This window comes from Anser brachyrhynchus (genome assembly GCF_964034855.1).
Source record: "Anser brachyrhynchus genome assembly, chromosome: 2".
Classification (NCBI taxonomy): domain Eukaryota; kingdom Metazoa; phylum Chordata; class Aves; order Anseriformes; family Anatidae; genus Anser; species Anser brachyrhynchus.
The window spans coordinates 119,496,517-119,511,198 of NC_137695.1; the positions used below are offsets into that span (position 1 = coordinate 119,496,517).

Below are 14,682 nucleotides of genomic sequence, written 5' to 3' on the forward strand. Positions count from 1 at the left end.
GCTGCTCTTTTTTGAATTTACCTGAAGTAATGTCCCACTGTGTGACTGATCTGCTGGGAAAAGTGAATCCTTACAGAAGGACTGCCCTGTATATGTGATGTGGAAAGTAGTGGAACAACACTGAACCACTGTGAAGATGTCACCAAGTATTCAAACCTACATCTCTTTAGCTATGCTTACATTGTCAAGGAATTCATCAAGGCTCTGACTCCAGTCTCAAGATGCACTCACTGTCAACATTCCAATTCCTTGTGTCTGTGCTTTTGCTTTGTCACCAAAACTCTGGAGTTCTCTGGAAGACAAAGATCAAGTCGATGCTGATGCATAGTACAGGCCCAAGCTCTTACCCAGTAGTGTGCAGTGGTTGGAATGTCACAAACAGATATTACAGTGCACACTCTGCCTTGACCAGATGAAGTTATTGAGTTCAGAAGTAACTGGAAGCAGGAAGCAAGCAGACCTCAAACTCAAACAGCAGACAGGGAAGTAAATATGGTGTGTCTAACCTAAGGAGACTCTAAGTTTCTGTTTGGGCACCCCACTTCTTTTGTTGTATTCTCTTTAGCTGCAATGAAGTTGTGCCCCATTTCTGGTCAGAATCATATTCTAAAGTGTGAGTTTGCATGAACACTCACAATGAACATTAAATCTACAAAAAAAAAAAAAAAAAGAAAGAAAGAAATCTGCATAAACCTATCACATCTGGCTTCTGGACTTGCACTGGCATATAATGGCCCAGCAGATTAGGCACACAGCTTCGTGTACTAAGATTTCTGGCCAAGGAAATGAGTCAACCTGGGAGGTAAACAACATCAAAGAGAGTAATATTCAGAATGCAACGGTCCCTTCTGATCCAATGCTTTCTAATCAGCCACTTTCCAATAATTCATTAAGACTGAACAATGTGGGGTTCTCCTAGGGCTTCAGCCAACCATAATGAAATTATAACAGGATATATTTACAAGGCTGAATATCTTGAACTCAGTTATAATGATGTTTATTAGTAATTCTTCAATAGCTGCTAAGAAAGCATATTTGTATTAGTTAATCCTTGCCTGTGGAGACCTTTATATTCGTTTCGCAAAAGAACATTAAGAAGCAAGGATTTGCTTTTCCTCTTCTCTGTAAATCCCCATTTCTATCAGAAAATACTGTAGGATCAAGAAATAAGCCAAATCTAGTGTATACGATTACTTTTCTTCTATTACGATTAGTGATCACCCTAGAAAACAAAACTGGAATGTATACAGATATAGACCTAGATTAATATAATCTGGCAACTTTTACATCTGAAAAAAATTGAAAAAAAAATAGCGACCATTGTTTGTATTGCTAGCCCTTTGACTAGCAACACACATATATAGATAAGTACTACGTGCATAATTCAAAAGCACCCCCCATTTTTTTTCTCTCCTGTCAGATGTAGACATGTAAAACATTGAAATACGTCTATTTTGAAAATCAAAAAAAAAAGTCTCAAAATAATTACAGATATGATGTTTGAGTTTATGCAGGTGGCTTTTGTTTGTTTGCTTGTTTGTTTGTTTTCCCCTAAGAGAGTCCAATCAAGAGGTTAAGATATCCCTCAAGGAATTCAAATGGCAAACATTATGAAACCCCGGCTATTTTGAATACTAAATTGTGAATAAGTACTTCACCATCTCCAAGAGGAAAGATGTATTATAATAGTAATTGTTCATTAAAATATAAAAAGACAATTAATAATAATAATAATAATAATAATGAGACATATAGGTAGGATTGGTCAAACTATTCAAGGCATTAATTTACTGAAGCTGTATTTTTCCTATTCATATCTTTTCTATAACAAACAATTTCTATTCAATTATCAGCTACTTGGAATCACTTAACTATTAAGGCAGATATTTCAGCTGAATCCACAGACTCCAAACTACGTTTGGAAAGTTATTGGAGAGCTCTTGACTGAAGGCAGTACTACTCTTAGAACGAGATACAGAGACTAGATATTGATAAATATGAAGAGGAAATTCACTTTTTGCAATTCTGCAACACTCTATGAAAGTATTCTGTTTTAGCTATCGTGGCTGCTAATAAATGTAGATTCTAGAATATTTACATGAATCAAATACATGAACAGCTGCAATACATCAAAAGAAATATATGAACTAGTTAAATAATCTGAATGAAAGCTGATGACGTGCTCAACCGCATACAAGCCAAACTCAGCACTGACAAACATAGGCAAACTCTGTTGGAGTGAAAGGAAATGGAATTGAGTTTGCCAAAGATGAATTAAGTCCCGGTCTTTTTGAAAGATGAATAGGCTCCAGGTTGATTGCTGTGTAAATGGTAATGTTTAACTGTACTTTACATTTCGTATGCTAATTTTAGAAATGTTTCTATTTCTTTCTGAATTAAAACAGATTCAGAACTATCATAGTAGATTAATAACCCATAGATTCTCACTTATTCCAAACTGCTATCTTAAAGGTGTTCCTCGTGAACGTATGCTAGATTTATACCCAGGCTACGGTCATTTTACTCTATCACATACAGGAGGAGATATCTTAGAAATGATAACTGAAATCAAAATATTTTGAGTATGAGATATAAATACATCAAGCATAGTGAGCTATTGAGCTATTTAGACACTGATATTCAAGGTCTTTTGAAGAAACATAATCAGGAGTAAAACACGTGTAAACCATACATTTCACTGGGCCAAAATTTTCCAGGCAGAAATCTTTGGCCTTTAAATAAATAAATAAATAAGAAAACACTTTCCACATCCTGAAACTGAGATAGTTTTATGCTTCTCTGGTTCTTAATACTGCTTTCCCTGTTATAATATTCTGGTACTCAGAGATGGTGAGAGTAACTGCAAAGAAAAGGAACTGGGTCAGCACAAACCATGTTACTCCCAACATTCAAGAAGTCTTCTATCTAATCTAAGGTTCCTTGCTCTACTCCTTACTCTAACAAGAAAAGAGTTGCTGCTCTAGACAGACATAAAGAAGGAGAAGCAAGGCCTTTCTGAAGGGGCTGATCTGGGTAGGCAGACTTCAGGATAAATATGCAGTTTGTATCTGTTCTAAGGATTCTGAAAGCCCTGACTGAAGCTTAGATAAGGGATCTTTAGTTCTGTGAAGTTGAATCACATATGTACACATGGAGTGATGCCACCATGCAGGTAATGTAGAATTACTCTGTTCATGAGTAGTACATCTGGGTGTAGAATTTGTTACACCTGCCCCGGTCATTTCCACACATGATTTATTTTGTAGTAATCCCTTTTCCAGAAGATCATCAATTTCCCTAACATTTGGAAAATAGCTCATAATGGTGAGAAAACCTTTGTATATTAACTTCACAGGCAAATTTGGGATTTGATCACATAATAAGGGGAAGCACAAATTGTAAGATATGTCTTGCTAAATTGGTACTAACAGGTCCATCCAAACTTTAGGCCTGTGGTATAAAATGTCTGTTATTAGCCTGCTTCAGATTGTCTTCCAAACAAGAATGTTTCAAAGGACAACACAAGAAATCTTCACATTGGTATATTTTGGCAATGAGCTTTTGTCCACGATGTAAAAGATGAGTTCTGAAAATATTTTTCCTAAATTTCCTTTACCAAATATCCCAGTTTTCCTATGGCAGGACTAGGGAAGTGATTGTCCCCATGTACTCAGTTCTGGTGAGGCCGCACCTCGAGTACCGTGTTTAGTATTGGGCCCCTCACTACAAGAAGGACACCGAGGTGTTCGAGCAAGCCCAGAGAAGGGCAACAAAGCTGGTGAGGGGTCTGGAGAACAAGTCTCATGAGGAGAGGCTGAGGGAGCTGGGGTTGTTTAGCCTGGAGAAGAGGAGGCTCAGGGGCAACCTTATCGCACTCTATAGATACCTTAAAGGAGGCTGTAGCGAGGTGGGGGTTGGTCTGTTCTCCCACGTGCCTGGTGACAGGACGAGGGGGAAGGGGCTAAAGTTGCACCAGAGGAGGTTTAATTTGGATATTAGGAAGAAATTCTTTACCAAGAGGGTTGTTAGGCGTTGGAATGGGCTGCCCAGGGAAGTGGTTGAGTCACCATCCCTGGAGGTCTTTAAAAGATGTTTAGATGTAGAGCTTAGTGATATGGTTTAGTGGAGGACTTGTTAGGATTAGGTCAGAGGTTGGACTAGGTTATCTTGGAGGTCTCTTCCAATCTAGATGATTCTGTGATTCTGTGAAAGAGGATAAAGAGGTGGACCTGAAAACTATGCTGTCTCATTTCAAAAAAATCTTAACATTAAATTTGGAAATTTTGGAATTCTAGTGTCTAAAAATATTTGTACTTTGACCACAACTGTGAAGGAAGAGATTACTTTTTTTTTTTTTTTTTTACTCTTTTTCCCTATTAACTGAACCATATAAACACACTGAATTAGGTAGTAATAAATATGAATTACATAATCACTTATATCATGATGCATCATCTTTCCACTCAAGAGAAACTAGCGCTCTAGAATGGCCATCACTTCTCTGCATCTTGATCAAGATCAACATCATGACATATACTCAATTTTTAATGATTTACCTTGCTTGGTTCTGGGAGAAGCAGCTGGAAGCTCATGTAGATGACTACAGTCTCAAGAGAACAATCTGTACATGGGGGCTGTCAGTCAGAGGTGATACAAAGCCTAAACTGGAAGCCAGCATAAACTGATGTCTACATCAGTCTGCATGAGGTGTTGTGGGTGATCAGCTCTATAGCCAAGGGACTGGCTCCATCACACAGGGACAAAGCTGTTGCTATTGATCCTTCACCAAGGTAGAAGTGAATAACTAGCTTTATGAAGACAAAATTAAAACATAATTCTTAAAAGTATGTTTCTGAGATCTTTCACACGCATAGCATATTGATCCTTCACCAAGGTAGAAGTGAATAACTAGCTTTATGAAGACAAAATTAAAACATAATTCTTAAAAGTATGTTTCTGAGATCTTTCACACGCATAGCATACAAGAATAAAGTTTATTTCCTTGTAAAATTATTATGATGATGTTCACGGAAACGTATGGGGATGTAAACATTACTGCATATGATTTAAAAACAAACAAATAAACAAAAACATTGTCAGTTATTAAAATTTCAAAAACAAATGAGAAGCATCTCATGTTAGGTATGCTATGCCAATAAAAGACAAGGAAGAAATAATTAGTCTATCACAATTACAGTAGTAACATCACAGCTATTTCCTCAACTATTTTAATTTAATGGGATTCAAGGTTTTTAATTAATCTGGGGCATATATCCAGTATTGTCCCATATACTGATAAGGATACATTTCTGAACACTTCATTTCAAATGTTCCTTCTACTGAAGCACATATAGTTTGACATCATAAACAGTAAGGGTTAAGGAAAAAAGAGTTTAATGCTTTCTAGTAGGGTTTTGCTTTTACTTCTTTCCTTTATATTGCAGGTTCAAGTCAAAAGGGGAACATAATTTAAACAAAGTCTTGATTAAATTTGTGCCGTATTCCTCCTAAAGTTGTATAAGATCGGCAAGGAACATTACAATAATTGTTTTAATGATGCAAAATTAAAAGTTTATTTTCAACCCATAGACTCCTATAGTAAGAGAACGTACTAAAATGTAATCTAGCCAACTTACTTCAATTGACAAAGACCTAATAGACTTAAATATAAATAAATAAATAAAGTGTTTAGATATTCTTTGTTCCATCGGTGTTAAACATTTTTAGGCACCGTTTCTGTAAAAACATTGGAGCAATTAGTGGCACATCAATGATTTTTTGCCCAGTAGACATAATAAAACATAGAATAATATAAATATGGCCACTAACCAATGAAATGCTTAGATCCTTCATGTGTTAAATTCTGTTTATACCCTACAGATAAAGAATTGCACCCTCAGTATATAATCAATATTCAATCAATTCTCTCACTGGAGCAAACATTTTCCATTTGACCGACATTAAATAATGCCCAAAACACAAATGACAATAGCCTGTAGAACTTCCACTGAAGTAGTAACCTCTAATTCACAAGTGACAAAATGAAGTATGCATCCTTAAATTGAATAGAAATGCCTAACCATGAATTGAGGTTAACAGAAGAAAGACTCTTTCTAGCAAAATGCTTTCCATTATATATCTTCTTCTTATCATTTTCAAATTTCATTTTTGACATATTTTCCTCACTAGAGTTAAGTTTCACTTGTGATCTCATGGGATGGACTGTATGCAGCTGCTGAAGTTTTGACAATAAAAACACAACTGCCCCAGAGAATATGCTTTTCTCTAATTAAAAAAAAAAAAATCTTGTTCTATGTAACTCTGCTTGTTTATGCATAATATACCACTGAAAATTTTAATTCTCGAGAAAACACGTGTAGCACAATATAGAGATATTCCCTCTTTCCCCCAAAACTACTTTCTGGGCACTTGGAGAGAGCATCTTTAAGAATTAATGATTGATAGTTCATGATCCCAAGGATGGCAGTGGCACTATGCATTGGAAATCAAGTCAGCCTCCCTTTTCTTTCTGCGGCCTTCCAATGGTTATTGTCCTACACAGAAAGTGTATGTGTGAGGGTGTGTGCCTATATGTTGGACATACATATATTTACACTTCTCATCTTCTTAAATCTTTCTCCATATATACATATTTATTTTAAAAGCTTAAAATAATCTCTAGATATGAAGCAGCGTATTTTCAAGGCCCATACGTATTTGCTAAACAATAAATATCCTACAAAGCCTTACACTTCCGTACTACCACTCTTTCACACCTCAGAGCCTTTCCCTAGCAGATTAACACCTGAAATAACAAACTAGTAAAACACTGAGACCTGACACTTTTTTATTTTATTTTATTTTATTTTGTGATAATCAGAACTTCATGTCTACAAGAAAGAAAAAAAAAAAAAAAAAAAAGGAAATATCTCAACTCTTTAGTTTGCTCACAGGCACAGTACCAAGTTAGTCTAATTCAAAATGAATGCCATAGTTCCTGGATTACAGACAGTTATGTACTTGGATCTACTTTGAAGTGAAACCTCTGTTTTTTTTGTTGCTCACTTCTCTGCATATTGGAGGAGTACTGGTGCACTTCAGGTATAAACCTGGCGTAATTCAGTAAGAATTCTGATATTCATTTTTCTGGGGCTAGAACTGTACATATTATTAATTGCTTATATTGTCATGCTAAATACAAGATGCATTTTTTAAATACAAAAATGGACTAAAATGAAAACCAAAAAATCTCTCCCTATTGAATAAAGAAGTCACTGTTTTTTGTTGTTGTTGTTGTTGTTGTCAATAGCAGCTCAACAAAAAGAGCTTTTGCATATGCTATCATTGTATTTTGCCCCTCATTACAGCATACTACCATCTGAAATACTTTCTGCCCAGTGTACTGCAATTCCACAGTTTCTTCCTTCAGGTGCCAGAACAGCATGCAATGTCACATAGATTCGGAAACTGTTGAGCAGCCTTGGTTTGCACTGTGTATAACGGAAGTTAGAGCAGAGGCCCTTGGAAAACCAGTGGAATCATTTCATTTGAAGGACTATTCTGATGACCTTCATTATATTTTAAATCCCAATGTACATATCAATTACAAATTGACAAGAATTAGTTTTGCTCTTGCTCACTCATTAGCTATCAGAATTCATCCATGGGCTCAAAGTTCTCCACCACGATAAAGAAGATCTCTGGCTTATCCTAGATTTCAGATATCTTCTGTTCAGCAGCCTAGTTCTATTGCCTGGTAATCATGCTTGCCAAATACACAGAATCAATATTAGAAGACATGTTGTACAATAAACCTAAGAACTTGCCTTGCAGTTGAGGCAAGAAATGCAGCAGCAGAGTTACGGGTTATAAAGTTGTCATATCCATGAAGGAGCTGGACGCAATGATAGATATCAGCCCTTAAATGGAACTGAAGGTTGAGAGAGCATAGATGTTCTGCAGCATTTGGGGCTTAATTTAAACAAGAAACTAAGAAAGCTGGCATGCAAACTAGATGCACCAAGATCATTGACATCTTAAAGTCTGGAGAACTAATACAAACGTAACATATTCTGGAAGGAAGTGATGGTGATAATTAACGACTGAATTGAATGAAAGGCAGTAAAGTCAATGATCATTCTATTAAAAATAGCAAAAATGCTGGGAAAGGTATATATTACAAATATGCACTTAGCAGAATTGTAACTTGGAGGTATGGAACTGTATATTTATTACAGGAAACAATAAGTAATGGGTCATAACGTGCCCAATATCAACTTGCTAGGAGAATTTGTCACAGAAAATTTGAGTATGACTTTGAGATAAAAATACTATCAATGTAATTAATGAACAGTAATTCTCTCTCCTCATCCAAATAAAATACTATGTAACAAAAATCTACCCTGCCTACTTGCATTTTTTGGGTAGGATTGACACCTAATCTTGGTACCAGCTGAGACAGTGGTTATTTCCACTGAACTTATTGGGACCGTTAAGATTTCTGCATCATGGTGTGGAGAGATAGATCCCCTCTGACCTTGTCTCAATAACGATTAGCCTGAGCAACATGTTGTACCATGGCATCTATACCACTTTCAATGTCCAAGTTAGTGGGTATATACAGGTGTTCTTCTGAGAGGACTTATATCCAATGATCCATTCATCTTGTTAATTCTATGAGAACAAGTTTTCTCCTAATTACTGTATTTTATATATGCAGCATTATAATTTACACACCTATCATGCCTATCCCAATAAAAATAAAGAAAACTGAGCACCATAACCATTTGGAATATCGATTATATTAAACCTACCCACCAACTTCACAGTAAAAATAATTTGAAGCTTCAAATGTAGAATCAGGAATATTTTCTATAAGCAAACAAAAAAAATAATTTATTTTTTAATGTAACTATTAATCTTTTAATACAATTTCACCCAGTATTCTGCTAATTTCTGAGGTAATGTCTGTTTTGGTAAACATGATTTTAGAGGATGCCATTTTTATTAACTCTCATTTTCTTTATCCCTTCTAAATATCCCTTTCTGTCCAGCAATTCCTATCAACACAATATACTTAAAAAAATCTAATAGGAATAATAGTTGGACAAGACATAGATATTACAAAGAACTCTGTATTACACTGTACCATACATCACAATTTCCTTGGGACGAGGTTTAGTTGTATCCTTAGTTGTATCCTTTTTTATTCCAGACCTGTAATTATATTCACTGAAGTAGTTTAGTATTAGGCACAGCGGGTCTTGCAGAATTAGGGATTTCCATCTGGAACTATCACTGGACTTTCACAAGATTTTTTTAAGTGAGTAAAAAGAACAAAAGTTTTCTTATGCCTTAAGTAAGGTTGCATGGTTATGATTCAACTGTAAACTAAAATAAACCCAAACTTATCTTTCAAATCTAACTCATTTTGAATAAGAGTTAAATTAGCACCATGTCATGGGACAACGTATAGCTTTGTTCTGCTGATGTATAAGACATTTGGCATAAAACTGAACTCTTAAGTTTAACCTTAGATTTTAAATAGTTTGGGGCCCAAATTCTCTTCTCTGATATGTTATTCTAAATCTGAAGTAGATATGCTCAGGAGGCTAATTTGAACACACTGGTAAATCGAGAGCAATATTTATCTTCATTCCTTCATGCTTGAAAAATAACTTATCAAAATGTTTTAAAATGTCTTGCTGGTCTCCCAGTACAAAGACAAATTTCAGCTCCCTACTCCTTGTAAGCTTGTATAGCTCATTTCTCCACTGTCATGGGGAATATGCATGGAAAGAACAGTTAATGCAAAGTTTTTTATTTCGCAAGACTTCTTTCAATCTAAATGCATGGAAGCTATTTTGGTTCTGTGGAAAGTGTTTGGATAAAGGTAACAAAGAAAATCTCATGAGAATGACAAACTATTCTAGTTCCCCCAATGTGATATTCAAAAATAACCTGATGTTGAATCCTGTCTTTGTGAAAATACGTATTTGGGTTCTTCATGAAAAGACGACCATGGTTACACATCAGAAACTGTGGGAGAGTTATGAAAAAGACTGCCCGTGAGGAGCTTTCATAACTACACTTGAAAACTGCATGAGGCACTTAATTTAAATAAATAATAATAAATAAAAAAACACACTTAAACACAGATTTCATAGAAATCAGGCAAAGTAAAGTATATTACGACAGAAAATTTAATACCACTAGATATAACAACTCAAAGAAACAACTTATATTTTCAGTGACATCCTACTAGAAATCCTAGCAGAAGATGAAGACAGCTTTTTGATTAGTTGGAATATATATTTCTTCTGAATATAGTCTTCAGAGTAAGTGCTCACTCTCACTAACGAAGTCACCAAGAAAAAAAAAATAATAAAAAAATGGACAGATCTGTCTGAGAAGGCCTTTGGACACGCAGGGATAAAAGGGAGAAGTAAAGTCAGCTGAATGATGGGCGAATGAGTGTCTTTACGGCAGATGTAGGTGCCATTCTTGGTCTTGTAAGACACATGATACAACTCTTCATATGGATGAGAAATACGCAACACAGGATATATCCCTGACACCTAAGGGGAAAAAGACCTAAAGAATCATTTCCAGGCAGGAGCACAACAGCTCAATGCAGGTTTGAGCATCCATCCTATTTCAGTGCTGCTGTTTCGGTCCATCCCATTTCAGTGGCTGCCTATGTGGTCATGTTCCATTGCCCCCCAATGAACCCAGAAGAAGTACAGCACAGCTGTTATTTCCCTGACACAGCTCAACACCAGAGCCTGTCCTTGAGTTGTCTGCAAGCCACTTTCACACTGGGCATCACAGACCAACCAGTCTTGTCCTACACTCTGTTTTATGTATCTACAAATGAGCAGTACCTGAGCAGGATGCCTGACAGTTAGTGTCTCACCTTTCTGTTTCCAGACTCACTGAAGACACACAATGATTGACTTTCCATTGACTTTCTTTGACTTTCCATTATGGCCTGAGCTAAGTGTACAGTCCCCACGGCAGTAAGGATGAGGTCCCATCCCCTCTTGACTCCTCATCCTTCATCCTGTGCTCCAGTCACTTGCCTCCTAGAATTCACCTGCTGGCACACCAGGCCAGCTCTCCTCACTATGCAAAAAGTTAACTAAGCCCAAAAACTGAAATCAAATACAAAGCATGTGGGGAGATTCAGGGCAGTGACCTGAATTAGCTCATCATGTGGATAGATTAAAGCTAGAACCAGTTCTCAGAGCCCAGGAGGGAAAGTGTATTTCAACCCTCCTGCTATTCAGCTCATTGATAATACGGAGTTTCTTTTCCATGGAAAAGAAAAAAGGGAAAATGCACAAAAATGGGGTTTCCTTGCATTCTTTCTTCTATATAAGGCATTGCTCTGGATGTTTTGCGTTTCAAATGCAAGAAGCAGTTGAGCTGCTCAATTCTTTTCTAAGTCAAACACGGGTCTGATTTTCTGCAATAAGAGCTGCCAATCCAAATATATAACTGATTCAAAATGATTCTAAACTCAGTATGTAGCTGAATGCAACACATTTCCTGACTGACGGGAACATTAACTGTTCTTTTCAGCTGATGCTCAGGTACTACCAGCTGTAGTATAAAGCTGCAGTTAATGTGCTGGTGACAGGAGTTATAAGAAAAGGGTTGATGACTTGCATATAAAGCCTCACAGTTTTTTGCCCCCCAAACATATCATCAAAACAGATACTAGTTTGTATCCTTGCTGTTTTTTATTCAAAGAAGGGACGAATATGAAAACTTGTCTGTTTTTTAAGCTCTAGATCTGCCCTGTCTGCACTGGAGAAAACTCACTTTGTGGCTGCCCACAGGACACTGCACCTGTGCCAGTGACGACTGGAGAAATCCTCCCTTTAAGGATGTTCAGCAATTTCACCCCTGTAGCGTACAATATATTTATTAAAACTAAAGGTTAACAGAAAATAAAGCCTTATTACGTATAATACTGATCAAGAAAATTCATTTTCAAAGCTGCATAAATATTTGGGAGCTTTATGCAACTACTAAGTTAGGAATAAACATCTTAAATGAGAGATAACTGTTGTCCACAACAGACTTTTTCCCTAAGCCACATTATACTAGCAACTATTACTCTCGAGCTGGTACTTTTCTTTTTTTCATTCTCTTGAAAAGAAGACCTATATGAGGTATTTTGTATTCTGCCTTGAAAAGGCCTTTTGCATTTTTTTTTTCTTTGAAAAGTGTACGTTGAGGGTTTGCCCACAGAACATAAAGAATTAAGCAAAAGTAAACAATCACCCATGACCAGTCACACTGAAAACCAGCAGCATATTTTTCAGTCAGGATGCAACTCTGTGGCAATCTGGTTTGGGCTGCCCGTAACCACCTGTTCTGAAAAAGCAAGAAAACCCAGAAATTCATAGGAACACTACTACCCCTTTCCATGAAACAACTAATAACGTGGGGCAGATCACACAGCAGAAGCTTCTAAGGCCAGAACTTAATTATTTTTTACTTGATTTGTCTCCTTTTTTTTTGTCCAGTTTCCTCAGACTGTACAATGATCACACTGTGCGAGTGTCTGTGCCACTCAGTTACTCACCTACTAACTTCTGAACTTGTCACCCCATTTCAAGACTTTATGAAATAAGGCGTGTAATTTTCTTCACAATAAACCACTGATCAGAGATGAGCAACCTACCATGCGACTTCTGGGTGGCTGCATCTCAACTTCACCTACTACTAGCTATTTACAGGGGCGCTCTCCAGAGAGGCAAATCCCTAAGAAACCAAACTTTCTTAGTTTCCCTCTTCTTGGTTTCTCTTCACTAGGGTCTCTGGCAGGCATCAAGTAAAAAAAAAAAAAAAAGTCAGTGGGTTACAGCCCAACAGATAGTCATTGTTTAATCTCCTTCTTGCTGAACTGCACCACCCTAACCCCCACGAATCCCTCAGGCAGTGCCACTCTATCAGGAAATGTTTTGGATGGCTTTGCATGAAAACTAGCTGTGGCAGAGGTGACCTGCTGCCAGGCCTCCTGGCCAAGCACAGTCCGTGCCCACCACCACGCAGCTGTGCTTGGATCTGAACCGTCCCCACTTGTCACGGCCAGACCTGGCCAGGGCCGGTGGCAGGGAAGGCTCCCGGCCCTGCAGGAGCATCCTCCGGGAAGGTGCAGCAAGCCCCGTGCCCAGCACGCACCGCATCCTATGCGCCCACCCCAGCGAGCCTAGAAAAAGGCATCGCACGATGAACCGTTCGAGTTGAAGAGGAAGTTTACAGGAGTATGTCGGGACATCTGCTTCCCCGATCATTTTTCCCCTTTGTTCACATCAGAGCAGCGGTTCTAAATCTGGAACGGGGCTTCCGCGGAGCCACGCTCAGAGGAGGCTGGAGGTCAGCCCGAGCGACCCTCTCTTCCCTCGGGACCCCCAGCCCCAACTTCCCTTGGGGCGCAGGGGCTCCCCCGCGGGCGCGGAGCCGAGCAGCCCTCGGCAGTGCTCGACCCCACCAAAGGCAGAAAGAAACCTCCCCGGGGGCCGGGGCTGGCAGCGCGGCGGCTCTTCCTTACCTCGTACCGCAGGGGGCTGCCGGGGGGCGGCGGCGGCGGCCGTGATGGGTCGGGGGTCGGGCGGCGGGGCGCCGCCGCTGTACCGCCGGGAGATGACCCGGTCCCGCCGCGGGGGCCGGGGGGGCAGCGGGCGGCCGTCGTCGCCCAGGGCTTGCAGGAGGAGGTCGAGGAGCGCCCCCCGCTCGGCTCCGGTGGCGGGCACGTCCCTGCCCTCGGCGCCCGGCGGCGGCGGGGCCGAGGCCAGCAGCAGGAGCACGATGGCGGGCAGCGCCTGGCGTTTCTTCGCCCCTCGCATCTCTGCGGCGCTGGGAGGAGGCAGAGAGCGAAGGCGGTCAGCTCCGGGCCCGGCCCGCAGCCCCCCCGCCCGCCCCCCATGCCGCGGCCGCCCAGGCTCCCGCACGCCGACCCCGCGGGATGGCGGCGGGATGCGGGGCCCCGACGGGACCCCCAGGGCCGGCTCCGGCAGCCCCCGGGCAGCCCCCGCCGCGTTCCGCCGGCTCCCCGGTGATGAAGAAGGATTAGGGGAAAGGCATTAGCCCCCCCGCACGGAGCGCGCTGCGGGGCTTTGCGGGGGATTTGCTCGGCCGCCGTTGCCCCCCGGGGGTCCTGCGATGGGGGCTGCCTCCGTCCTTCGCCCTCGAAGCGGGGCGGCACGGCACGGCTCGGCATGGCACGGCACGGCACGGCTCGGTACGGCTCGGCACGGCGGCTCCCGGGCGGGAGCGGACAGAAGGACAGCCGCACGGAGCTGAGTTTGTGGCGAGTCGCATCGGAAACCGCCGCGAAGCAGGGCGTAAAGGGCAAACCCAGTTACACGGGGCTGAGGCTCCGTAATGCCCCTAAGTAAGCTAGCCTAATTATAGCCAACGGTTCGGATTAAGGGGGAGGCAGGAGAATTCGGTTCTCTACCAACTGCTTTATACTTGGCCTCGCTCGCAAATCCTCTTTGGGCGAAAGAGTTAATCGGAGCCGCTGGGGAGACGGCTCTCCCCGACGGCCCGGGACCCTCTGTCCGTCCGTCCATCCGTCCGTCCGCCGCCCGGCAGAGCCGCGGGAAGAGCCGGCGCTGGAGGAGCAGGGGCGCGGGGACCCCCGGCTCCAGAAGGGCCGGGACGCCC

The 14,682-nt window shown here is 40.6% G+C and overlaps 1 protein-coding gene across 9 annotated transcripts in view; it reads right to left on the bottom strand.

Moving 5' to 3' along the window:
- Window positions 1-14,682, bottom strand: part of ALKAL1 (ALK and LTK ligand 1) — a 67,150-nt gene that overhangs the window by 25,259 nt on the left and 27,209 nt on the right. For all 9 annotated transcript variants that reach the window (XM_080578731.1, XM_080578736.1, XM_080578734.1 and 6 more), the window contains one exon: window positions 13,565-13,869. In XM_080578731.1, the coding sequence (XP_080434857.1) occupies window positions 13,565-13,859 (295 nt within the window). In that variant the 5' untranslated portion in view covers window positions 13,860-13,869. The remainder of the gene's footprint in view (window positions 1-13,564; window positions 13,870-14,682) is intronic.